This window comes from Lissotriton helveticus, chromosome 1_1 (genome assembly GCF_964261635.1).
Source record: "Lissotriton helveticus chromosome 1_1, aLisHel1.1, whole genome shotgun sequence".
Lineage (NCBI taxonomy): Eukaryota > Metazoa > Chordata > Amphibia > Caudata > Salamandridae > Lissotriton > Lissotriton helveticus.
Window position 1 is genome coordinate 1,949,403,459 of NC_136057.1, and position 27,600 is coordinate 1,949,431,058.

The 27,600-nt window shown below is 49.1% G+C and overlaps 1 protein-coding gene across 2 annotated transcripts in view; it reads right to left on the reverse strand.

Moving 5' to 3' along the window:
* LOC144755218 (complement factor H-like) overlaps window positions 1-27,600 on the reverse strand; it is a 1,175,739-nt gene that overhangs the window by 982,211 nt on the left and 165,928 nt on the right. For both annotated transcript variants that reach the window (XM_078643916.1, XM_078643925.1), the window contains exon 6: window positions 22,743-22,910. In XM_078643916.1, coding sequence (XP_078500042.1) covers window positions 22,743-22,910 — 168 coding nt within the window. The remainder of the gene's footprint in view (window positions 1-22,742; window positions 22,911-27,600) is intronic.

The following is a 27,600-nucleotide window of genomic DNA, read 5'->3' on the forward strand; positions in this document are numbered from 1 at the left end:
GTTTCTGATATCCTACCTAGCGGGAAACGCTGCTCAGTGGGCAGTACCGTTGGTAAGCAGAGATGACCCGCTTATTCATGACTGGGATACGTTTCAAGTAGAACTTATAAAGGTGTTCGACAGGAGGGCCGATTCGTACACGGCGGACAGGGAACTGCTGGAGCTTCGACAAGGCAGCTCAGGATTGGTGGCATACATGAACGCCTTCCGTTGGCTGGTGTCGGAAACAAAGTGGCCTAACGAAAAGAGAGCGGCTCTCTTCCATCAAGGACTCAGCGAGGAACTAAAGGATGTGGTGGCACAGATTGACCCACAACCGGCCACTTGTGTGGACCTCATAGGCTTGGTCCTTCGCCTAGACCAAAGACTGGGATAACGCAAGGGAGACCACAAGAAAAAAGACAAACCCCTACAAGTGCCAGGACCGCCTGGGGCCCCCGATACACCGACGAACACCCGCACTGAACCCATGCATGTGGGAGCCATTCGAGCCAGCTTAACATCCACCGAAAAGGAATCAAAACGCAAACAAGGGCTTTGCCTGTATTGCGGGAAGAAAGGTCACTTTGTGAGGGAATGCCCGGCCAAACCAAAGACAAGTCGATTTCGGTCAGCGCGATTGTCAAGCGCTACCGTTGATGGGTCGGCGGAAAACTAGAGGACTCCAAGAAGAAAGAAGGGGATTCAAGGAGTCGTTGGTTTGTCCCTTCCGTGCACGTGACTTCCACACAAAGACATTTGTTCATAACCATCCGCCTCAGGGTAAAGGAGGCATGGGTTTCGGTGGATGCTATGGGGGACTCTGGGGCCACGGGGCTCTTCATGGATGAGGAGAAGGCCAGGGACCTGCGCATAGTCCTCATCCCGAAGGAAACACCAGAGAGTGTTTACGCTGTTGACGGGCGCTGTTTAACCTCAGGGCCCATACGACAACACACCGGAGAGGTACTGGCAAGGTATGGGAGGGAACACGTGGAAACCATCGACTTCAACATTATACGAGCCCCCCAATATGGGGTTATCCTAGGGTTACCCTGGCTACGGAAACACAACCCAGCTATAGATTGGGACAAACAAGAGGTCAACATGAGTTCAGCCTATTGCATCACTGATTGCGGGGTGTCGACCGAACATCCTGATGATCCGTGGGGAGGACCATACGCGGTAGCCACAGCAGCAGAAAAAGACATGACACTCCCTGAAGCATACCAACCCTATGCCGATGTGTTCGATGACACGCAGGCCGAAGTACTGCCCCCACATCGGGTGTTCGACTGCCAAATCGACCTGGTTCCGGGTGCGAGCGTGCCCAGTGGAAGGCTGTACGCTTTGTCAGAACCCCAGAACGTGCACTTGCGTTCGTACCTTGACAACATGCTGAGGTTAGGATTCATTCGCCCATCCAAATCCCCTGCAGCTTCTCCCCTGTTTTTTATCCTCAAGGCCAATGGGGAACTCCGCGCCTGTGTGGACTTCAGAGCCCTCAACGCCATCACCGTAAAGAACAGATACCCACTACCCCTAATCAACGTACCGTTGGAACAGGTGAAAACAGCTAAGATATACACCAAGCTTGACCTGAAGGGAGCATACCACCTGGTGCGTATGAGGTCGGGGGACGAGTGGAAGACCGCGTTTAAGACGCGGTTCGGGTTATATGAATATACGGTGATGTCCTTTGGGCTCTGTAACGCCCCTTCGGCGTTCCAGTTCTTCTTGAATGATGTGTTGCATGAGCTCCTGGACGTCTTTGTCGTGGTCTACATCGACGACATTCTGGTGTATTCGAACAGCGAGACAGAACACAAAGGACATGTGTCCACAGTGTTGCGCATTCTCCGGGAGAACAGGCTGTATTGCAAGCTAAGCAAGTGCGACTTCCATGTCACATCTGTGGAGTTCTTGGGAGTCATGTTGAGCCCGGAAGGCCAGACAATGGCAGAGAGAAAGGTCAAGGCAATAAAAGAGTGGCAGCCCCCTCGGAACGTCAAGGAGGTGCAAAGCTTTATTGGCTTTGCCAAGTTATATCGGCGTTTTATCGAGAGGTTTTCAGGACTGGTGGCCCCTATCACTCATCTGCTGCGGAAATCACAGACGTTTACCTGGACCCAGGAGGCGGGAGAAGCCTTCTCTGCCCTGAAAAGGGCATTCGGCACCGCTCCAGTACTGGCTCATCCGAACCCAAACTTACCCTTTATTGTCGAAGCAGATGCTTCAGACATGGCTATTGGAGCCATCCTGTCTCAGAGAGACGAGGGCACGGGAGTGCTTCATCCGGTGGCGTTTATGTCCAGGAAGCTGACGGAGGCGGAGAGAAATTACCACATCGCCGAAAAGGAGCTGCTGGCGATCAAGGACGCTTTCTCGTAGTGGAGGCACCTCTTGATGGGGGCTAAGCACAGGGTATCGGTGTTCACGGATCACCGAAACCTACAGTTCATGACCGCTGCAAGACAGCTAACACCAAGGCAAATGAGGGGGATGCTGTTCTTTTCGGGTTTTGATTTTGTTATAACCTATAGACCCGGAGCCGAGAACCGCAAAGCGGATGCCCTCTCACGGCAAACCACTGGCACCACGGCGCCTCCCGCGCCAGTGGCCTCTATCATCCACCCTGAGAAGGTGATCGGGGCGATTCAACCGGACAGCTTCATGAAGCGAGTACATGAGGAGGTACGCTCCCATGAATGGAGAACCTGGCTTCATCACCACCCGGAGTGGCACGTAAAGGAGGGCATTCCTGTGAAGGGGACTGCCATGTTGTTGCCTGCTCTGCTCTTGAGGAAACAAGCGTTTCGTTGGTGCCATGAGTCGCCCAGTGCGGGGCATCTGAGGACGGAAAAAAAACAGGGAATATGTCTCAAGACAGTTCTGGTGGCCAAGTATGAGAAGAGACGTGGCAGACTGGGTCGCTTCATGCAGGGTGTGTGCTACCATGAAGTCAGATCACCGCAAACCCCAAGGAATGCTGCAATCCCTTCCCACACCTTTAAGACCTTGGAAAAACATATCATTGGATTTCGTGGTTGGGTTGCCTTCCGACCAAGGGAACACGGTGATCTTGGTAGTGGTCGACTACCTGACCAAGATGGGGCACTTCATAGCCTGCAAAGGACTACCATCAGCCGGGAGGTTGGCCTCGGTGTTACTCAAGGAGATCGTGAGGCTGCATGGCCTACCCAACGTGATCGTGTCCGACAGGGGTTCGCAGTTTACAGCTCAATTCTGGAAGACTTGGTGCTCTTCCTTGCACGTCAAGTCAGCCCTGTCCACAAGCTACCACCCACAAACAGACGGCCAAACCGAGCGGCTCAACCAAACCCTAAAACAATACCTGCGTTGTTTCATCGACCAGGGTAAGGAGGAATGGGTGGAGCACCTCTGGCTGGCAGAAATAGCATACAACAATGCTTCACACAGTTCAACCAAGGTGTCGCCCTTCTATGCCAACTACGGGCACCATCCAAGATTTCTGCCTTTGGAGCACCCTGATGGTATAAAGACGGTGCCAGAAACAACCAAGAGAACAGCACACATCAGGGATCTGCTGGTGCGCACACAAAGGTGCCTGGCGGAGGCGAAAACCAGATACAAGGCACAAGCGGATAAACACAGGAGACCAGGGCCTTTGTACAAAGCCGGGGACTACGTGTGGGTGTCATCCCGCAACATGCGTTTCAGGAAACGCAGCCTATTTCATCTTAAGTACATAGGCCCTTATCGCATCAAGAAATGCATCAGCCCGGTGACCATGAAGCTCGCGATACCCACCGCGTTGCGGATCCATCCTGTATTCCACATATCGCTGCTGAAGCCCTCCGTCTACAGGACACTTTCTTCCGGTGTTGATGTAGGGATAGAGGCGGAGCGAGACTACGAGGTGGAGGGCATCCGCGATTCCAAGTGGAAAAGGGGCAAGCTGTGGTATCTGGTGGCGTGGAAGGGGTACGGCCCAGAGGAACAGTCATGGGAGCCCGTGGCAGGCATTTCGGCCCCACGGATGCTGGCGGCGTACCACAGGAAACATCCCACGAAACCCGGCCCTTCCAGGGGGCCGATGTGAAGGGGGATGTGCTGTCATAGTCAGCTCCGCTATACGCCTGGCCGAACGCGGGGAACCACCAGAACGGCCGACGAGGAGACTACGAATCCTGTGAGCCTGTGCGCCGCGCATGCGCGAACAGCATGTGCATCACGCATGCGCGAACAGCGGTGACGCATAAAGACAGAAGCGGCGCCGGGCGACAGCATCGGATATTAACGAAGCCGAGGGAAGACGCCGGGAAGGTAAGGGAAGCGTTCCCTGTTCTGTGTGCTAGCGTAAACCAAGAGAACCCGTTGTTTAGCCTAGAAGCCCGTAGCATTGCAGCCTGGTAATCCTAGACCATGGAGTTCGTTTTGGGACATTGCTTTCTTTCACGGACTTAATTGCACTGGTTCCAAACAGACCTCGTCAGTTACACTCTGGCGTATTTCCTCTAACCGGTGAGAGTGTGCATAGGCTCATTTACCTTGAGTAGTTGAGACGCTAACACCCCTCGGGTGGGATATCTGGTAGAGCAGCAGCTCATAAGCAATCCCACGCTGAACAAGCACTGGCAAGGCAAGACTGTCTATTGGTTTCCTGGTGCTTACTTAACCAGGACGTACTGTACCCCACGTTGGAAGGTGCTGGGACCAGCATCACTGCGGGGGACGGTTCTAGAACAGCTGGCTAGCTGTTAGAGAGTCGAGTGGCATTGTCGGCCACTGCTTAGCACAGTGCCCTCCGTTGGAGAGTGTCAGGACGACACTCATGCGGAGGACGGTTCAGAAGACACCATAGGAACAGAGTGGCTTAACTCCTAGTACTACTTGACACGGTGTATGTGCTCTAACGAAAGTAAAACCCTGAACCAAACCACTTCCGTCTGCGTCTGTCTTATTCTGCAATGCACGACTATCAGTGGGTGTCACCATCCAATCCTGTGAGCAGTCAGGGTTTACAGATTGGTATGTTTGCCGTACTAGCAAGATCCCTAAGTGATGTGCACTGTGTGTGCCCGAGCTAGTACCTAGGAAATGCGCAGAGAGGGAACACAATTCTTCAGCGTAGGGCCTGCGTGCATTATGCTAAATTAGCATGTTGTCCTGACAAGTGCTACCACTTGTCAGGCCTTACTTTCCCTTTTGCATACACATTGAGGCACCCTTGTAGGATATCCTGGGTAACCCCTAGGCACGGTGCAGTGTAGGTGAAAGGCAGGACGTGTGACAGTGTGGGCGCTAGGCCCTGACAGTGGAAAATGTTCATTTTATTTTCCCTGGTGAAAGGCTATCCTGCCCGTAGGACAGAATGGGGGAGGCTGGGTGCAGTATTGTTAGCCTAGTTTCCCAAGATTTGGAGATGGAACAATGAAGTTTGGTATGTCTGAACTCACAGGGTCATAACACATCTTTTTGGGTAGATGGTTTTGTCGCTGTGTGTCCAGACAGCACTGTTTGATAAAATGGCAGAGTTTGTGCTTTTGACCTATTTGCGTGTCTCAGCAGAATGTGAATTGCCTGCCTGGATCTGGGAGAGGTGAGAAAGGCTGAGGGAGGTCGTGCCCCAGGGGAGGGGTGGAGATGGCACCAGGCTGCCCTGCACCTAGAGCGGAGTGAAGGAAAGACTTTGCGAGGTGAAGAGGCCTGGTTCAGAGCCACAAAACAATAGACTCATCTCCCTCTGAGTGATTTAAGATCCAGGCCCCCAGTATCAAAGAAAGTGCGGTGACACTGGGGGGAGATATGCAAGACTGATTTAGGGAAGGGGTCGAGCCCCCTGAGCACAAGAAAACTTCAAAGACACTGAGGGGTATAACTAGACGAACTGGAACCCCAAGACTTTGGTTATGTTTTGTCATGTGGACAATATTGTCGTTTCGAGAACGGTCTCGGTATTGTTCAGAGAAGTGCTGGGAGCGCTTTGAAGACGCCATGGACTGGTCGGGCCTCTGGTGGCTTTGACCTGTCCACGATTGGGAAGAAAACCTCTGCCTCAGGAAGAGTTGCTGAATAGGCTGCGGGAGACGCTTTACCCTTGCTTCGTGATATGGGCTTGTGGGCAGTTTGTAACTCTTCACTGAGGAGAGACTGAAGGGGCACTGCAGTGGGTCGTGCCCCCCCTTCTTCCTGAGCAGGACTTTGCTGTGTGCTATGTCCTGTACCCCAAGGGCCCTAGGTGAGCTGGCTCCCTGTTCGGAAAGTGTAAAGAAGAGGGGGTTTACCCAGACATAGTCACTGGGACCTGGGTTATATAAGTACTGAGAGGAGGGGGTCCCAGTGTGGTAGAACGTAAATTGAAAAGTCTAATCAATTCATGAAACAATAAATGCATCCACAGTGTTTTATTCACAATGGGATGAGGTATACTTCATATACAAACAATTTTTATCAAAACATTGGGGCACTGCACAACCGTCCAGAATGTTTTGATAAAAATTGTTTGTATATGAAGTATACCTCATCCCATTGTGAATAAAACACAGTGGATGCATTTATTGTTTCATGAATTGATTAGACTTTTCAATTTACGTTCTACCACACTCAGTCCCTGTTCGGAAACACAGGAACATAAATGTTTCCAGGAAGACTCGAGTGGCGCTGTGGTGGGACCTTGTTGTGGCAGCCTTAGACTGTCGAAGGTGTGCCTAAGGTGATTGTGGGCAACCGGAACGAATCAAGACTCTGACACGCAGGGTGCGTGTCTTGGTGTGGCTACAGGTGTTGGAGCGCCTGTGGATTGTGGGCATCGTGGAAGAGAGCCGAGATTTGAGACGCGCAGGGGGTGCGTGTTGCAGTGCAGTCTGGGCACTAGTAGAGAGTGCTGGGACATCACGGGTACTGAGAGGGAGTGAGTCTCCGACATGCGAATCGGCATGGGGTGGTGAAGTGAGACTCAGACGTGCAGAGTGTGTGTCGTGGTGCGATCCGGGAGTAAGGGGAGAGCGCCGGAAGGCCCGGGTGCACCAGGAGACGGAGCGAGTCTCGGACACGCCGGGGGTGCGTTTCGAAGGTCCTGGTGAGGAGTATCAGGGAGCTGTGGACACCAGGGAGTGAAGAACTCTTAACAGCGCTGGAGAGGAGGGCCAGGGGATCGGGCCCTCAAAGGCAATGTGAAGGAGCACCAGCATCGGGTGGAAGGCTTTGTGGAAGGAGTTGTGCTGAACGTTGGCAGCCCGGACCGGCAGCTCTGCAGGAGCTGAACTACCGGCCTGAGCGCGCCTTGCCCGTGGTGACAAGGTTCTAGAGTGAGGCCATACTGCTGCGGCAGGAGAAGGGAGTGGGGTCGCACCCCCCCAAGTAAAGTGAATCGTCGCCTGGAGTGGGGTGCGGGTCCAGAGGGACACTCTCTCGGCCTCTCGCTGCTGGCAGCTGTGTGCAACTGCTGCTCCAGCCCAGATTCAACCCGTGTTGGTCCCGGACAGGGCAGTACGGAGGCCAGGGCCCGGGGTGGAACTTGGGTGTCATTGTTGATCCATGTTGGGGGCGACTGGTCGCACACTTCTAAAAACTGTTGTTAAACACTTTGCATATTTGCTACTAACGAACTATCGAACTATTGAACAAGGTCTGACACTAGAGGTGCTTAACGAACTCCGGGGGTTAGTGCGGAATGCATTACGTTATGTTGCTCTTGCAGGATACAGGATAGTAGCGTATCGCACTGCATTGATTGTTTACTGCACTGTACTGAATTGCACTGTGACGCATTACCTTATTCCTTCCTCACACAGGGCATGCTGGTGGGGATAAGCATTGCATTGTTTTCCTATCACACTGTACGTAATTTGCAGCATGACGCTTTGCTGTATTCCTTCCTTGAACAGGGCATGCTGGTAGCGACCCGAGTTGCATTATCTTGTGTGAACTCAGTACAGGATCTTGACGCTACGCATTGCATTGTTTCACTGTGGCACTGTACGGAGACCCATTGTTAAGTAGGGCAGTACTCCTTGTATTTTGCAACGTGTGTGAGTGTAGTGATACGACATACCCAACCTGTTGAGAATGGTTAAAAGTCAGCCTAAGTGTTGGTTAGAAGCAGTGGGTGGGAATTAGAACCGCCCAACCACCGGAAACAATATTACCCATTGTATGCAACGTGTGTGAGTGTAGTGATACGACATACCCAACCTGTTGAGAATGGTTAAAAGTCAGCCTAAGTGTTGGTTAGAAGCAGTGGGTGGGAATTAGAACCGCCCAACCACCGGAAACAATATTACCCATTGTATATGTGTGGAAGGTGTATTGTGTGGTCATTTTGTATATCTTTTTATATAAAGTATACTTGTTTCATACAAACTTGTGTGGAGTCCATTTGTGGTGACATCATTGTGGTTGCACATACTGAACACTTGTGCCTTGGAGATAAGTCTGGCTGCTCATGTCAAGCTAGTAAGGGACGCGCATCTGATCTCAGAATCGGCATCAGGCGCTTGCTGACACATCGACCAGGCAGACCCAGAGACTATCACGACAAGCACCTGGTTAATGCAACGCAAATTTTAAAATTGAAATGTTTTAAACTGAGGCATTTTTTAACTTTGGGGGACACTTCACTTTAGAAGCTTTCTCGCATACCTGATCCATGCTGATACTCCTGAAGCCGTGCTCCCTGGTCCACCGCGGGATATCCCGTTTGTGTGGAGGGAGGTACTTCCGGCTAGGAGGTCAGCACTCCAGTTGTTAGCACACTCTTGGCAAATAAAAACACATGGTCAACCGAACGCGCAGCGGGCGCGGCGATGGCGCGCCAAAGGTGCCCGACTGCCATCAGCCGCCAGGGACTATGCCCAACCAGACCCAGCCCTCCAGGATCAAAACAAACTCGTCTACTCCAGGACAGAGCTTGCTCATATAAGGGATCACTACCTCCACCTATCCCAATGCCACCCTACTGCGGGCTCTTATCGCCTCCAAAATGTGGAGGGTTTCTTTTCCTGCCTACACTGCAAATACCAAAGCACACAATGCTCACTAGCACTCCCAATACTGCACCCCCCAATACCCCACCCTCCTCAGGCCCCAGGGAAATAACTAAGGCATACACTAACCCCAACCCCTCGCGTCAAACCGCCCCCGCTCAAACCAACTGGATAGGCTTCCTGGGAAATGTAAGATCACTCCTAAAACATGCAACAGAGATATGGGACATACTTTACACCAACTCCCCGGACATTGGCTTTATTACAGAGACATGGCTGAAACCAGCCAACACCCCAGCAATCGCCATCGCTCTGCCCGAAGGGTATAAGATCCTAAGACAAGACAGACTGCCAAAAATCGGAGGAGGGATTGCCATCATTCATAATGAGAGGGCAAAATTCTCCATATTAGAACAACGATCGGACGAAGCGATCGAGATCATGATATTTAGACTGGTCCTCTCGCCCCAACTAACCTGGAAAGGGGCATTAGCGTATCGCCCCCCGGGTCCCCTAGCCGATTTCTCCCTACTTCTTATGGAGATGCTGGCCCCACACGTGATCACATCCAGCAGCTTTATGTTAATGGGAGATTTCAACATCCACAGTGAGAACCACGAAAAAGCAGAAATTGCATCCTTTCTAGCAGACCTTCCCTCGCTCAATCTCAATAAAATCAACAAGGGCCCCACCCACATAGCAGGGCACACCCTAGATATTATCTTCTCGAACTCCCCCCTCCTTACTTGTGAGGCCCCAAAGTCAGCCACCTGGACTGACCATGCAATCATCGACTTCCATCTAAAAGGCCCCAGAGAACCTCCCAGACCATTCCACCTAAACTAGCCACCTACAGACAATGGCATAAAGTCAATCCAACCACCTTTGCATCTGCTTTTACACCCCCCAAAATACTTACCAGGAACTGACACCAAAGACAACCTCGCCCACTTTAACAAATCCATCCTAGCTACCATTAACCTGATAGCCCCAGAATAATTAGGCACTACTAAACCCAGAGCAACGAAGGTGCCCTGGTTTTCTCTAGAACTCCACATTGAAAAAACCAAGTGCAAAAACCTTGAAACGAAATGGCGCCGCACCAATTTCTCTACCCACAAAGAGAAGTACAGGGTTGCCCTCACCCACTACCACAAAAACATTAAGCGCCCGCAAGCTGCATATAGCCACTCAAATTGACCAAGCTGAAAACTCCCCAAAAGCCCTGTACCAAATCATTAAATCCTTCACTAACCCTAAAGCTTGTGAATCAGAAGAAATCCCCTCCCAAGCGCTGTGACAACATCAGCAATCACTTCGTACAGAAAATTTACGCCATATACAATAAAATCGCCACCACCAACCCCCCCACTATCACCCCCACAGCTCCCCTCTGCATCCCCTCACAAAACAAACACCTCATGACACACTTCCCCCCTCTAACCCAAGAGGAAACTGAAAGAATAATGCATACCATAAAATCCGGATCCCCTCTTAATCTCATTCCCGCCAAAGTCACGTCATCTCTTGCAAAACAACTATCTGAGCCCATGTGCTCCCTTCTAAACCAATCCATGGTGGAAGGATATCTTCCCCCTTCATGGAAGGCGGCCCAAGTCATCCCCATACGGAAAAATAACAAACTTCCCACAGAGAACCTAACTATTCTCCGCCCCATCTCCCTCTTACTATACATGAACAAAGTCTTGGAAAAACATGTCAACAAACATCTCTCCGACCATATCGAGACGGCTGGCTACTTGCACCCAACCCAATCGGGTTTCCGACCCAAATATACACTGAGACAGCTCTAGTGGCCGTTACCAATAACATCAGGCTCGCCCTAGACCAGAACCAGCCCACCCTCCTAGTGCTATTATATCTCTCCGCCGCTTTCGATACGGTCGACCAAAAGACTTTGCTCATGAGAATGAGGGAGGCAGGGATCGGGGGAGTGGCCCTGAAATGGATGGTCAGCTTCATTTCCAACCGATCTCAGACCATCAACCTTGGCCCTTACCGCTCCAAAGCACAAGACCTAACCAAGGGGGTGCCACAAGGATCTTGCCTAAGCCCTACTATGTTTAATATCTACATAGCCCCCTTGGCAGCTCTTTTAAGGAAGCATGGGTTTGTCCCTATATCTTACGCGGATGACACCCAACTCACCTTCTCATTCAACAAAACCTCTCAGACCGCCCAATCCACCTTCTCCGCTGGCATGATAGCAATGTCCCGATGGATTGAAAGCAACTACCTCCAGCTAAATGCCGGGAAAACAGAGGTTCTGCTTTTCGGTGACGCCCCTCTACTTTGTACCCCCACGGGTGGCCCCCAGAACTTGGGAAGGCCCCTTCCCTAGCAACCACCGCAAAAAACCTAGGAATGCATCTTGAACAGGCTCTCACTATGAAGAAGCATACCACCCACACCGTGGGTTCATGCTTCCACATACTAAGCCTCCTTAGGAGGGCTTTTCCTTATCCACCAGAAAGACCTTGACTCAAACTCTAGTACTGAGTAAGTTGGATTACTGCAATACCCTCCTGATCGCAGCCAACAAATCCTCCTTAAATCGACACCAAATGATACAAAACACGGCTGCCCGCCTGATACTAAATGCCCCTCATAGATCTCCATCCCGCCCCCTCCTTCGCCAACTACACTGGCTACCCATACGGCAACGCGTGAAAGTCAAGATCTGCTGCCTCACCCATAAAGAGATATGGGGGAACGGCTCCGCATATCTGGCAGAGAGACTACAACCATACACCCCACTTCGGACTCTACGCTCAAGCTCCAAAGCCCTCCTCCACACACCCAGAATGAAAAAAGCAAGGACTGGAGGCAAGTCCTTCTCTCTCCAAACCCCGCTTATATGGAACCAGCTCCCTCTTGCCTTAAGACAATGCCCTGATAACCTGAAGTTTAGGAAAACCCTGTCTAGCCACTGCCACTGCTTTCATTGCACGTCCTGAGCGCTGAGATACCCCCTCGGGGGTGATTCAAGCGCTATTCAAATAACAAATCAAATCAAATCAAATCAAATCAGGGGGTGAGCAGGGGTGTCACGGACGGTGTCCTATCTTGGCCTAACGTGGGAGATGGGGAGGTCTGGGTCACGCACTTGACAACAACGGTGCGCACGGGAACGATGGCTTCTAACAGGACTCTTACCAGCCGCAGTAGATGCTGCTTTCTCCACCTTTTCACCTAGTCCCTTTTCCATCCTGAATCGTTCAGGTGGTTTATTCTGGGCCATGGTCATATTGCTTATACACATTCACAGGTAGCAGGGCCGGTGTCAATGCTGTTAGTCCTGGTAGAGGAGTGATTAGGACCTCCCTTGTGTCAAGTGTATACTGCAAATTGCCCCTGTACGTAAAGAGCATCTGAGCTGGGAATTCTTACCCTTCTCCACAGACTGGAAAGCCTGCCCCCCTCCTGCTGCCTTGGGTCCCACAGGTGCCTCATCTACTGTATCACTGTAGGGGACTGCTACAAGAGTTGCTATTATCTTGATCAGGTCGGGGTTCACAACCATGTCCCAACCTAAGAAAGCCCCACTGGCCCCTACATCCACTATAGGTAAGGTCTTATCCCACCCTACCGCCTGGCAGAGAGGGTTTGCCTCTTCCCCACTATATACAGCATTTGGATGCCTTGCATGAGGCATGTGCAGCAGGACACCTCCAGCGTGTCCCGCCCGGTGCTGCGTCTTCCTCCGCCAACTTGGAACTGAAGGACAGCTTTGCAGCAGTAATGCAGCTCACTAGCCATGCCCTCCCACCACGGGGCTCACAGCGAGGTGGAGATGCTGGCTGACTTCGGCACCATCTACAGCAAACTCCTCGCCGGCTTCAGAAAATCGCCAGCCCAGAGAACAGAGAATGGAGAATCCAATGGCCGGTGAGGAGTCACGGAAGCGGGGAGAGAGTGAGAGGGAAAGCCCTCTCAACTCGGTAAACAACCGAAGGAAGACCCTGGCAGCTTAGCTAGCGTTGCCATGCTCCACCTTCAAGCTTTCTTTTTAATCTATCTTTTTCTTTTGGCCCCAGGTTGTTGTTGTTTGTTTGGCTCATTGACCTGATTATAGATGTGGTATAAATAAAACAATGTAATAAATGAAATATCTTACTGGCTGATGGAAAGATTCTTAAGCAGACTATCTGCATGAGTTGGATCAAAAGTAAAAAGTCACTATCAAACCTAAAAAACTCCATGATTATACTGTATCTGTTAATTTGTCATGGTGTGTATTACTGCATTATTAAATACGAAATCTGTTTGTGCTTTTGCTATAATACAATTTATAAAATTAAAAAAGTGAGTATATGTACTTATATTTGTCCATCAGCATAATAGAACAACCATCAAAAGAGGGTATTGAAGTGCTTGCCACAACATAAACTAGTGAATTAAAGCAGGAATAGATTTTCAGTTTCATGAAATAAAACAGGCTTTTTTTTTAAATTGTTTAGTTCACTCTGAAATTAAGAGTGCACCACATATATTTACTCTCAAGTTTGGCAATGACGTACCACTTAAAGGGTGTTGATCCTAAATCTAGGGATACATATGAGCTCTTTGAGGGTTGGCCTCAAGTATATACTGTGTATGTGCGACAGAAATGTTTTGTCCGATATACTGGTGTTTCTGAGTACAGTACCTTTTGTGCCATGGATCTTCGCACTGAGTGCGGAAAGAAAGATAGTATTTGGAAACGCGCATTGTTAATTCCCAATGTATAATTAGATGTTTGGTCTAAGTTTAGACCAAATGTCCACGTTTACCTTTGTGAATCGGGCCCGACATGTTTATCCAGTGCAATTTTAGCAAAGGATGAATGAAGTGCTTTTATCGCCATGTTCACTGCAGTGTTGTCAATCCTTTGCCATCAAATTGCCCTATTTTTACGATGCCCAAGTCCAATACATTAAAATAATCTAAGTGAGATCTAATAATGACTCTTGGTGAAGTTCCTATGTCTTCCTCAAACAAAACGAATGCTGCATTTTTTGTAGCTGTTTGAAATAGAGCTTTAAAATGTTCTGCTTCCATATTTAATAGGTGCTCAATCATACTTGAACAATTTAAAGAGACCCTTAAGGTTTCCACCTTTTTAATTTTCTGATAATAATGTTAATCTACATACAAGCACAGTGGGATGATGCACTTTAGCAGCTCTACTAACATGAGGCCTATTCTCTCAGCCTTTAAAGTCATCCATATTGTGTCCATCCAATGCTATATTGCTGAATAAGGTACAAAAGAAGGAGGTAGCCTCTTTGGAGCAAAGGCAAGTAATGTGGAAGAACAATTGCATATTATGAAAAAGTGGATTATTAGTTGGGGGTGGGTGCTAGTCCACCATAACTGTCTCTATTCTTGTTAGGTCCACTAAAGGTTTCAGGTATTTAAACCTGAGCTCAACCCCTAGTAGCTATGGCACAGAGCAGATTTAACTTAATAAAATGTGTAAATTCTTTTCAGAGTTCCAAAACAGTGAAAAAGTAAAAAACGTAACACAAAAATCCAACTCTAATTTATTAATAGGAATATTTTATTGAACAAAAAGAGACCAAAACTACAAAACTACAATAAGTGGAACCATAGATATCGTCAAAAAGCACCAGCCACAGGCAACTGGGTAACTGGTAAGATGGGTCTGGTGGCTCAGTGGACTAATGAGTCCACTGTAGGGGCATGTGTTCAAACTCATGGTCACAGGTTCAAAACCCGGTGGGACCACTCAGCCTGTCTTCCTTCTGAGGTTGATAATATGAGTACCATTGAGAAGGGTAACAATGTACATCTGTTATTCACAACCAAGATACCCTCGGGTGAGCATGCACTTTACAAATACTTATGTTATGTACCTGGTTGCGCTGGACCGGGACAATGGTAAGGTTTAAGGCTTACCTTGACATCCTGTGGGTTAGATACAAAACTCCGGCATGTCCTGGTTCAAAAGTACATTTGGACATAGAAAACTTTCAAGAATGGAATGCGGTTGTCGACCAGTCATGGGCGGGCAAAGTTGCAGGCTGGATCCAAAGCAGGGTTTGATAATGGAAGGTTGATGAAGAGTGGGTCCCTGGTACAGTTATCGATGCACGTGGGAAAGTTCTAAGATGGCAGAGTCCAAAGTCCATGCCCAGGAAGCCTTCAGCGTTGTTCGGCTTTGGCTTGGCACCACTCTCGGTGATGCCCTCTACGTTCAGACTTAAAAACGTTTCTGGAAGTCATATTTATTCAGCAGGGCAAGCCAGCTAATGGTTTCAACAAGCAATTCAAAGTTGACTGCTTCAGCTCCAGGACTGCCTCGGTCTCCCACAGGTTCTTCAGGGAAAATGTTAGCAAAACGTTTCGGAGTCTCAGCTTTTGCAGTTTGGGCAAAAAGATACACTGTAACACCAGCCAAGAGTTCCAGGACCTCAAGAGCAGCATGTTGGGGTCAGGACTCACTCCAAGAAGAAGCCACCAGCAGGGACCAGGGCAGGGTCAGTTAGAACTGGTCAGGTGGGCTTGTCAGGAAAGTGAGCTTTTTGCAGCTTCATTATCCCTGTAGCTTAATTGAAGGTCAGCCAATAATTTCTCCTGGATACAAATGGGAGCAAGTATAGCACTTAGGGGTTTTTTCACCGGTCTCAACAGCAGGAACCCATCGTTCTGTCTTCCACAGGCCCAGCAGTGCCGAGCAGACCCGGCAGCAAGAAAGCACCATGGTTTAACGACGAACTCAAGAGCTCCAAGAAGAACTGCAGAGCACTCGAGAAAACGTGGCGCGGAAACCCGACACCGGACAACATGACTGTTTTCAAGCTCGCCACCCGAAAACACCACCAACTGATCCGCGCCACCAAGAAAACCGCATTCAAGGAACGACTAGACAACAACGCACACAACAGCAAAGAACTCTTCAACATCGTGAAAGAGCTCTCCAACCCCAACGCTGGAAACAACGACATCACCCCTTCGCAAGACCTCTGCAACTCCCTCGCCTCCTACTTCCACAACAAGATCGCGGACATACATAACAGCTTCAGCACTCAAACGACGCACGCCACGATCGAACCACACCCCCCCCACAACCACCCTCCGTGCCTGGACCCCGATCAGCACCGAAGACACCGTCAACACGATGAACTCCATTCACTCCGGATCTCCGACAGACCCCTGCCCTCACCACGTTTTCAACAAGGCCGACGCTGTCATCGCACCCCACCTGCGAGACATCATCAACACCTCCTTCGACACCGCGACCTTCCCGGAGAGCTGGAAGCACGCCGAACTCAGCGCCCAACTTAAAAAGCCTTCAGCCGACCCCACCGACCTCAAGAACTACCGCCCCATCTCGCTGCTCCCATTCCCGGCAAAAGTCATCGAGAAGACCGTCAACAAGCAACTGGCCGCCTTCCTCGAGACGAACGGATCCCTCGACCTCTCGCAGTCTGGCTTCCGGGCCAACCACAGTACCGAGACCGCCCTGATCGCAGCCACCGATGACATCCGAGCCCTGCTCGACAACGGAGAAACAGCGGCCCTCATCCTCCTGGACCTCTCCGCGGCCTTCGACACTGTCTGCCACCGTACCCTAGTACAGCGCCTCAGCAACGTCGGAATCCAGGAGAAGGCACTGGAGTGGATCATCTCCTTCCTCGCCAGAAGGACACAGAGAGTCCGCCTCCCCCGTTCAGATCGGAGGCCACCGAAGTCATCTGCGGCGTTCCTCAAGGCTCCTCGCTCAGCCCAACACTCTTCAACGTCTACATGAGCCCCCTCGCAGCCATCGCACGCCAGCACAACCTCAACATCATCTCCTACGCCGACGACACCCAGCTGATCATCTCCCTCACCAAAGACCCCGTCACCGCCAGAGCCAACCTACACGAAGGGATGACAGACGTTGCCAAGTGGATGATGAACAGTCGTCTGAAACTGAACTCGGACAAGACGGAAGTCCTCATCCTGGGATCCGCACCCTCCGCCTGGGATGACTCCTGGTGGCCCTCTGCCCTGGGCAGCGCGCCCAAACCCACAGACCATGCACGTAACCTGGGCTTCATCCTGGACTCATCCCTCTCCATGACCAGACAAGTCAACGCCGTCTCCTCGTCGTGCTTCAACATTCTGCGCATGCTACGCAAGATCTTCCGATGGATCCCCACCGAGACCAGGAAGACGGTCACCCAGGCCCTCGTCACCAGCCGTCTGGACTACGGCAACTCCCTCTACGCCGGAACCACCGCCAAACTCCAGAAGAGACTCCAGCGGATCCAGAACACCTCAGCACGACTCATCCTGGACATCCCCCGCCGCAGCCACACCTCCGGACACCTGAGAGACCTGCACTGGCTCCCGGTCAACAAGAGAATCACCTTCCGGCTCCTCACCCACGCATACAAAACCCTACACAACCAAGGCCCAGGATACCTCAACAGCCGTCTCAACTTCTACGCTCCCACGCGCCAGCTCCGATCGACCAGCCACGCCCTCGCCGCCGTCCCCCGCATCCGAAGAACCACCACAGGAGGAAGGTCCTTCTCCTACCTGGCCGCCAAGACTTGGAACTCCCTTCCGACCCACCTCCGCCTGACCCAAGACCACCTCGCCTTCAGGAAGCAGCTCAAGACCTGGCTGTTCGAACAGTAGCGGACCCCCTCCCCCCAGCGCCTTGAGACCCTCCGGGTGAGTAGTGCGCTATATAAATGATATGATTGATTGATTGATTGAAGATGGTACTGGGGGTGCCACATTTATGTCCAATGCCAGACTGTGGGTGAGGGAAACTCCTGGCCACTACCTAACTAATGAGGCAAAAGTTCCCAGGATGACCCTACCCCCTTTTGCTGCACTCCCTGTGTGTTTTACTGCAAACTATTCCACTGTTCCCCTCTTTCACTGAAACCAATATGGCAGAATCTGCCTTCCCCTTCGCAGAGCTCACAATGACCGTCCAAAAGGTGTGGCTATAATAATAGGCAAAACCTCCCATGTGTTCACTCCAAACCAGTTCTGGGATAGCTTCCCCTCCCACAATAGTGTGTATTTTCATACGACTCCCACACATCACAGGACATTATTATGACGTATATAAAATATATAGCAAACTACTATCATCTTGAATGGAATATAAATTAGGTCACGAGCTACACAAAATGCATGTGCCAAAGTGTGTCCAGATTTTGTCAATTCATCTGTCTCATACTGCAGGGCTGAGAGTTCAGCCCTAATTACAAGGTTAAAATAAGCCTTGTCACTTTGCCAAGTATGCCCTCTTGGAGAAGGCCGGATCTCCATATGAACTCTGTCCTAGAAATAAAAACGTAGCAGGCTTCTGCTGACATTGTATTTGTTCTACTTCCTTATCAGTCAATGACTCATAGCATCTGTTTTATATGTGAATATATTGCGTGCGTGAGCAATGGCATAGCAGTATTTCCCGTTCTCCCATTTGCTAAGAAGAAATAAGGGACATGAAAATCAGAGTTGTGCAATTTCCACGATATGGTAATTTTGGCAAATTAAATGAAATGATGCATATTTAGGCGAAATTCAAATTTGTTATTTAGTGCCACATTTTAGTCTAAAAAGCGTCCTCGTGACCGTTTTTTTCACGAGGATGCATTTTGTGTTAAAAAAAATTGTCCAAGGAAACGAAGGAACTGCAAATAACATCTGCTCGTGTTCATTTGTTGTCTTGCATTTGCGGTAAAAAAATGTTTTACCACAAATGGTGCGTTATTACTTGACATGGAATAATGGTGAAATTTAGGACATTTCACACAATAAGCATAAAGAAAATCTCTCGAAATTAAGCACATCAAACTGTCGTCATTTTCATTTCTTCCAAGCCTAATGAAAATACATTTTCTTCAAATATTCAAAGCATTCAGTGGGAAGAGAACATTATCTTGTCTTTGAATAAAAAGTGCATTTCAAGGCCTCTCCTCTGATTTTTAGGTGTAGCACAGGGATGGCTGCTTGTGGAAGGCATGAACACACCGGTAGCTTCAACATTTATAACACTGGCACATTCTTGGTCATTCTCGCAGAAGAAATGAAGTTTAAGGACAGGCTGCTGGCATGCTGTATGCTAGTAAATCAAATAATATAATAATAAGTAGAGAAGAAGGACTCCGTTCTTGCGTAGCCATGTTCCAAATGGAATTTACAAACAGCATCGGGAAAGGCAGCAGCAACGTGCAACTTGGCCTTTTTTTTAAATTATTTATAAGGAAGACAATTGTCTCTACACTAGCACAAAGTTTACATACCATGAACGCCCCTCATATTTAGGGGTGTTCGAATCCTCTTCCCACCATGAAAAGAGTTGTATTCCAGCATTTAGCGTGACCATATTTCGGCGGCTTTCCTCTTCTCTTGCGGTACATTAGAAACTGGACAGATAGTGGGTGCCCACAGCTTTAGCAGAAATTTAAAATAAATACGCATTCAACTACATAGTCCATGACCAAGGTTTGCAAAGGGCATTTTACTGTCTTTGCCTCAGTGAGAAATAAATGGGTAAAACGTTGCTATCCACTTTATCTGGGGAGCTATTGCCTGCGATTTTACTTCCACCAGTAGTGAAAAGCCTCAGAGCGATTCAAAGTGAGCCTTTAGATACCCTCCAACACCATTGAGTCAGAATATCTAATCCATACTTTGGCTCAAAACCAGAAGACCAATCAAAGGTGTTCCTTCTGTTGCTAATGATCTAGATTCCTATATCTGCCCTCTTTAGGCTGAGTTGCTTCCGACCTATCCTCAGTTCTCCCTTTCCCTCAGTTGCAGCTGATATTTGTAACTCTGCAGTCCTGCACCTACCACCACGCTCTGTGGTAATGATTTTCACTCTCTGGCAGCTGTAGTAAAAATGCTCGCACGATCATCAGCCCTGCGCAGGAATTAACCCTTTGAGCGCTGGCTGAAGTTTTACGCTGTGCGGGCGAAATAGAGAGTGGGCGGAGTTCGGATGTTAGCACACGCCCACCGTGGCGCGTGATGGCCGGGGACCGTCGTGAGCACCGAAGGGGTTAATATAATCAAAGGGGGTTAGAATGGAGAGATAGAATGGCATTCAGTTTGCCCCTTCATGATCTAATGATAGTAGCAGTCACTAGTGGAGACCCTTTTACACTTCTGGGTTTTCTTATTGCCACCATCTAATACATCTACCCAGTTTAAACACAAGCCACCCTTCTGGATGCTTGGACAGTGAATGTCATCAGTTTCATGGTATTCTGTTACTACTGCATTGGTTGTATCAACACTAGAGTTACTAGCCATGGGGCAGCTCCTCCATTAAGGCATTTCCCCACCAACTAAATTGCCCCCAGAGATGGGAAAATAACATAGTAGTAAAGTTAATTTATTACCACTTAATCTTTCAAAACCCCATCCCAAGCCCAGCAATAGGACGGAGAGGGTATGGGGGGGCGGTGGGGGGAGGCAGGGGGGGGGGGGTTCTGCTGTTAGCAGTCGATCAGCAGCATAAAGCAGTGATGGACAGGGCCCTTTAAGTTTAAAGTGTGCATGTTTCTTTGACCGGCCATCTTGCAATGGCCAGCTAGGCATGTGCATTTTAAACCTTTCTTACCCAGCTGTCTAAGACACCTGGGTTAGAGGCACAATAGTGCTCCAGTGTCCTCTGGAGCACCAAAGAAGGCCGCTCCCTCCAATACCGGTGCTTCTTTCATGCTGCATTAAAGCAGTAGACAACAAAAGAGATGACTGGGCTGTTCCTAGAGGAATAGGAGGGAAAGGTAAGGAAAGGAAAAAGGTCACTAGGGTAAGGGGCTAGTGCTCAATGGAGGACTACCCCTGGGTATCCAATTTGTTGGATATAATGGCCTCACACACCCTTGCGATTGTCATGCTTCATCATCGGCAGTGCTCCTCGTTGGGCAGGCGGTGCAATGCCCAACGGGCTCACCTCAAAGAGGGGCTCTTTATCGGAGATCTTTTATCCAACTGCCTATCAGTGAAGTGGGGGTGAGGGGCCAAGACAGAGCAGATAGTGTGGGTGAAGATAAAATGTGGCTCAAGGTACCGGAAAACAATTTTATTCTGGTGGTCCTCTGCCACAAGTAAAATCAAGGATAGCCGGTACTCGTGGGAACTATGGTTTCCCAGAGTGATCCAGGGCTAAAGTGCAAAATGGTGTGGTCAACATGTTTCTCGCTTCTAGTGCATTGACTGCGATTCTTCAGGACCTAGTGGAAAACTACAATCTACAAAACATGACCTAATGATTAGTATCTGTTTAAATACAGCACATAAGTTGTACTACCTGTATGACACTGCTCTTGCCTAAGGGTTAGAGACATGGGGTGTCAACAGTACCCGGTGGGTCTGACATCAAGGGAGAAGCCATAAGGATTGGGGTTTCTACTGCCTGTGCCAGGGCCAGTTAAGCCTACCCATCTTACCGGGTCCGGATAGTGCATTATGGCAGTGCCAGGATTGGTTACTGCAGCTTTCTGGGTCCCACGTATGAGCCTGCTTGCCTGGAGAAGCCCCGAGCTAGGAGGACGTCGCGCCAGGAAGGTAAGTGTAATTATATTGTTTACTTACTTATTTACTTTTATTTGCCTCACCACCCTCCCTACACGCCAGCTGCCACTGTACTTCCCATTAATTGATTTAAATGATCGCAAGGTGTATTAACTCATCAATTAAAACAACTTAAACTTAAGGTTGCCCAGTACTGGTTCTGTTAAAGTCATGGGGGCACATCCCAGCTATCCTCCTAAAGTCCAGATCTTAATTTCCAACATTTCCCTCCCTAATTTCAGCATTTAAAACCTTCCCCCAGTATAAAAAGGGTGTTTCCAGTAATGGTGCTGTCCCACTCTTCCCCCACTTTTAAATGTTACACCATGTTAAAGGATGGCAGGTTGTGGTGTTCAAGTTAGCAGACCCACTGCCAGCTCTAGCTGGAAAACTCATTTGACAGTTCTGCCAACACCGACTCCTCAGACCAGGAAAACAACAGAAATCATGACAGCCTCCCAGGTGCAAGCATAACACTTCCACGCCTTGTTGGTTATATGATTATGCGCTTCCTGAGAATGGACCCCCAGTTTGGGGCTCTATCTCCAGGAAACACATAATTGATGACTATTTCACCAGTCGGGCATGGCATAATGGATTTGCCGCCACTGTGATAACCTCCCTCTTCCCTAAAGTGTATCCCATAAGGTAAGTGGGAGATGCTTCATAGAAGAATGTGTGAAATAAAACAGAACATCTTTGTATGTGGCTGCTATTGGTGATGCCCAAAAATGTGGAACATTTGTCAAAAACTGTTAAACTGATTTTCACCATTGTTTAAAAAAGCACAGACATCGAGGTAAATTCAGATCTGTCTCTGCAATGTCAGGTCCCCACAGCGATGTGTAATGTTGTGGGAATGGAAGAATGGGTGTGTTTGTGTGTCTGTGTGTGCATGGTACCAGTTCCAAATGCATAATATAGTCTGGCTCCGTTGGAGGTCTATGCTTTTGAATGCACTGCAGCAGCCATGGATGCTCTGTACGGTCATACTAGTCTGCAGGCTTTATTGTTGACCTCTTCAGACATACACTATACAAGATGAGGCATAATACTGAGTGACATAATGAACTCTGCTGCACGAGGAGAGCAAGTCATATCTGTATTCAATTCCCTTTGCATTTTCATATAGTTTGATTATTAGTGTGAATATTGTAGTAGTACTTCTCATGTCATCATTATAATGTGTCCAAAAGAAAGAGCAATCAACCGATAAAACCAGTGGACACTTACCTTTACAAAAAGGCTTTGGATTCCAACCTTCCTCTGTGCATTCTGGAGGTCTGCCCTCATATTTATATCCCATCTCACAGTAGAATTCCAATCTCTCATCCTTCCTAAAAACTGGTTTGCGGTTGGTAATTATTCCATGTGGAATTGCAGGCTCTGGGCAATTTATTTCTGAAAACAATGGAAAACAATGACAGTGAATAACTGTAATCGTCGTTTTGTTATTTTAAAGACATATTGCAGCTCAAAATTGCATAAAGCTAGTTAGTAACTACTCCCACCACTGTCTGAAGCCTTGTTCGATATCTATTGGAGCTGTAAAATCCATAGGGAAAGTAACCTATCGAAACTTTGTTATATTCTTAAACTTTGTCACATGTGAGCCTCTATCATGTGCTGGAAACAGTGGAACTCTCCACCATTAAAATAACATCTTAAGCCACATTTGCTGGGCTAGTGGGTTTATAGATGAGACATCATTACACATGAGCTTGGGTGTTTTACTAAGTATTAAGATGTTTTACTGGTGCAAATGAGACCTTGGGCTAAGGTGAATAGAGTAGTCAATGCACAAACAGTGAACTCTCCCAAAGTAGTACCTTCATAGGTATCCACATCCATTTTCAGTAGTTTCTAGTGCATTGTTTCAAAGATTCCTTGACTATCCCTAGTACCCTTTATATCAGGTACTAGCTGGCCCTGGAAGGTGTTTGCAGATGGCAAGAGAAGTCCAAAAATATTGAGTGAATGAATGCATGAATGATTATACTTGATATCTATGTGAACTAAATCATGAACATGTGTTTCTAACCTGAAATAGACAGTGCAACAATAATTCAGAAGATGCAAATTCTTAAAGGAAGAGTACCCCAGTGAAATGATGAGTAACAGCCCTGACTGAAAACAGAGAGGATTGGGGTCGGAGCAACATGACAGTTTGGGGGAACCCTTAAATCAGTCTCTATAAGTAATGAGAAGAATAGAACAGAACTTCACTTCAGTTACAATATATTTAAAAAAATTGCTGCGATAATGTTTCTTGTCTTGAACCTCGATAAACCTTGTCTACACATAGACCCTGGTGAAAAACATTTGTGAATCAAATGGCCAATCATGCTATTTTTCGTGCCCAAACATGGGGTGCAGATGGGAGAAGATAGAGTAGAGGATTAGCGGTATCATGGATTGTTCGCATTGGGTTTTCTTCTTGGATACTCCCAAACATTTGCATGACTGAAAGTGTGAGAGAACCTGTGCTCATATTTGGAGCATAGCAAAAGAGTTTATGAGGGTGGTCAAAATGGAGACCTCTAAATGATTCCATGAAAGTAGCTTACCAGTTTATCATATAATAAGGAATGTGGCTTAGAAACATGCATAGCCCGATGTAATGCAAAGAGCATTGTCAAACTGCTGTAGTCTCAAAAGATTGACAGACTAACTAGATTACATCAAGTGAAAAGACAAAGACCCAATAAACATACTCTTAATTAAAAAAAAAACATCGATTCAACAAGCCATATTGTTCTTACTTTTTAACAAGGCGTTGAATGGAAGATTTGAATGTGAATCTGGTGAGGATAACCATGCAAGACAACAACTAATATTACAGGTAAAAATTCTTAGAGGAGAAAATGAAACAGGGCAGGGTCATAAGAAAAAGGTGTCCAGCAAACTTAACATGTAAGCACGATTTACTAGTCCAGGTCTTTGAAATAATATTTGCCTAAACTATGACTAGATTACTAAAGAGCAGCACTGCAAATATGTGGCAGGGGAACGTTCTACAACAAAGGTGATGGTTACTTTTCCTATTGTGTAATAAGTTCTGTTATAGCCAGCCGAATAAAAATGTACTGTTAACTTTAGTAGGCTAACTGTCTGTTTTACATGAAAGTTAGCACCTTCGCTGCGGCGGCTATTCCGCCGCAACGCTAACGGACACGGGGGGGCGCGTGGCTCACCTGCGCGGTTGACAGAACCGTTCCGTCACTGCTCGCGGGTGAGCTGTGCTTGTGACGGAACGGTTCCGTCACGGCCCCGCCCGCTTAATAAAACGCACCGCGCAGGCGCGAAATCAGCGCCACGCAGGCGCGGCGAACGGGCCGTGACGGAACCGTTCCGTCATGAGCACAGCCCACCGAGGGGCGTGACGGAATGGTTCCGTCAATAGCGTCGAAAGAGTTAAAATTTACATTAAGAAAATCAAAGAATTCTAAGCACTTCTTCCTTTGTATGAAATAAAGCTAATGATTTAGCTGCTAAAAAGTTGTGTGTCTTACCTATCCCTTGAAAATAACAGTTACAAGAAAAGATAATTTCCAAGAAAGTAAGTTAAGTTGCATTTATGCAGGGGTGTGACTAAGATGGGGGCCTTATTGGGTGCTCTTTAAGTGCACTCCATGCCAGGCCTGTATTGTATTCTGACTGATGAGCGGCAACCGCCCTGCTGATGCTCCTTTTTGCCTGTGCAGTTTTACCTGGGTGGTGGCACGGAGCAGGGCAACAAAAAATGTGGCTCGGGACCAAACGATAGGTGACCCGAGATGACACTGGAGTGCGGGTCCTACGGCAATCACTTGCCACCGTTACCAGAGAGCGACGTGAGGATTGTGATAATAAATGATGACCGTGTTGTTGTGTTCCAGCTTATTTACGCCTGTGGCGCAACAGGCGTGCAGCGTGACTCCCACGTGACCTTTTTAATAAAAGGGGTCTCCGCACGTAAGTACGCCAGTTGGCAACGACGTGCAGAGCCACCAACAGTTCCCCAGTGTCCGTGTGATTCCTTCATGAATATAAGGCCACGTGTTAGGCCCATCACACCCCAGGTGCCCGCTTAGAGTAGATTGCCCCGACACAACAGCTGGCGATGAGGGTGGGCGTACCCTCGCTGTGTGTGTTGCATCTGCCCTGCTGCGGCGGGCGCGAGCTCTGCCATCGGCTCGCCGCGCTCGTGCCCAGCAGCCCGCACGCGGTGCGGCCACGCAACGGGAATCCGGATCGGAGACTCCGGTGGCAGCGGTAACGTCAGGTGAGCCGCCGTGCCCCGCCTGTGCGCCCTCTCCATCAGCGCCGCCTCCCACGTCACTGTGCCTACCTTCGGAGCGGAGCCACAAGAATTAAGAGCTCCGATAACCCTTCCGGCTGCTCTCGTGCCCCGACAACCAAGCCCCGGGCGGCGCCGCATACCGGCAGGCAGCCGATGCGTGAAGCGCGCCTCCGGGTGAAACTGTAAGGGAGCATTGCAAGGCCCCGGCCACGCCCCCTGTGCCTCCGTGCAAGCCGCGCAGAGCCTCCCAAGGTTCGGGCTCCGTCCCCAGTCCCGCGAAAAGGTGAAGGGAGTGTCGGGTGTCCCGCAAGAGGAGGTAGGAGAGCCCCACGTGGTGGGTGCAGACCCTGAACACGAGGGGGGAAGACCTGCAAGCGCCAGAACCTTGTGAGAGGACTACGTAGTAACCACAGGGACACTACACAGAGGAGGTATAGCTCTATCTTCCAGAGACAGCACACAGAACCCCAACAACACACAGCACTGTGGCACGAAAACATAAAGGCTGCCTCCACAAGGAGAATCTGTGTGTTTCGTCACTCTAAGGCCCACTTAATCTGCACATGCCAACAAGCACTGGTGCCTGCAAATAACACTGAAGACAGGAAAACCAGGGAACTACCACAAAGGTGCTGCGTTCATCCACGACACCTCGCGCCGTCACCACAGACATGGCCACAATACCGCCAATTGAGCCATTGGTAGAGGGCTCGCCTTCGTCGCTGGCCCCAAAATGGAAGGACTGGGTAGATCGATTGTTAAACTTCTTCGAAGCCACCAAAGTCCATAAAGACCAGAAACGGGCCATGGTTCTTCACATAGGGGGAAAGGATGTTCATAATATCGCCAAAACTCTAGTGGAAGTACCGCCAAAAAATCACCACTCACTTATAAATGCCCTGAAGGCCTACTTTGAGCCCATGGCCAATCAGGACTATGAGACGTTCATATTCAGGCAAGCACGACAGCTGCCCGAAGAGTCACTGGACACGTACCATGCACGGCTAAAAAGCCTGTCTTCAACCTGTGGGTTTGCGGACGCCTCTGAGGAAATAAGGGGACAGATCATCCAGGGATGCGCGTCAGCCAAACTCAGGGAACGCATCCTAGAAGAGTAGGGGAAGCCTCTGGCGGACATTCTAACTCTAGGTCGAACCAAAGAACTGTCGAAGGCCCGAGCATCCCATATGGAAGCCGCACTCCAAGCGCCGGTGAAGGCTGAACCGGTCAACAAAGTAACAGTCAAGTCACCAATGAAGTGGACAAAGAAAAACACGGGGGCCGCCGTTGCGACGTCAGGGAAGACCTGTGGGTACTGCGGGGGAACACCCCATCCGGCACCGGAGTGCCCAGCCAAGGGAAAGCGATGCTCCGGTTGTGGCGGGTTCAATCACTTTGAGAAGGTCTACCGATCCAAGAAGTACAGAAAACCTCAGCAGGTAGTGAATGCTGTGCCCGAAGGAAACCCCAGTCAGAGTGACATGGACGAGGAGGTGGAGAGGATCGTGCACAAGGTGCACATGTTTGGCACTGCGACCCGGCAAGCCAGGCGACTGCCTCAGTGTGGTATCCGGGTGGGTGGACAAGAGCTCATGGCCGTAGTAGATACAGGCGCAACCATTAACCTCATGGCTGCCACCCTCCATCAAACACTAGACCCACCACCGATTCTGAGTCCGACACCCAACGGAGTTTTTGCATATGGACAGGACACCCCTCTCAGGATCCGAGGGAAATTCAAAACATCCGTCTCGCATGGAGACCAATCTATCACCACCAACATCTTCGTGTCAGAAGACGGGCAAGGCA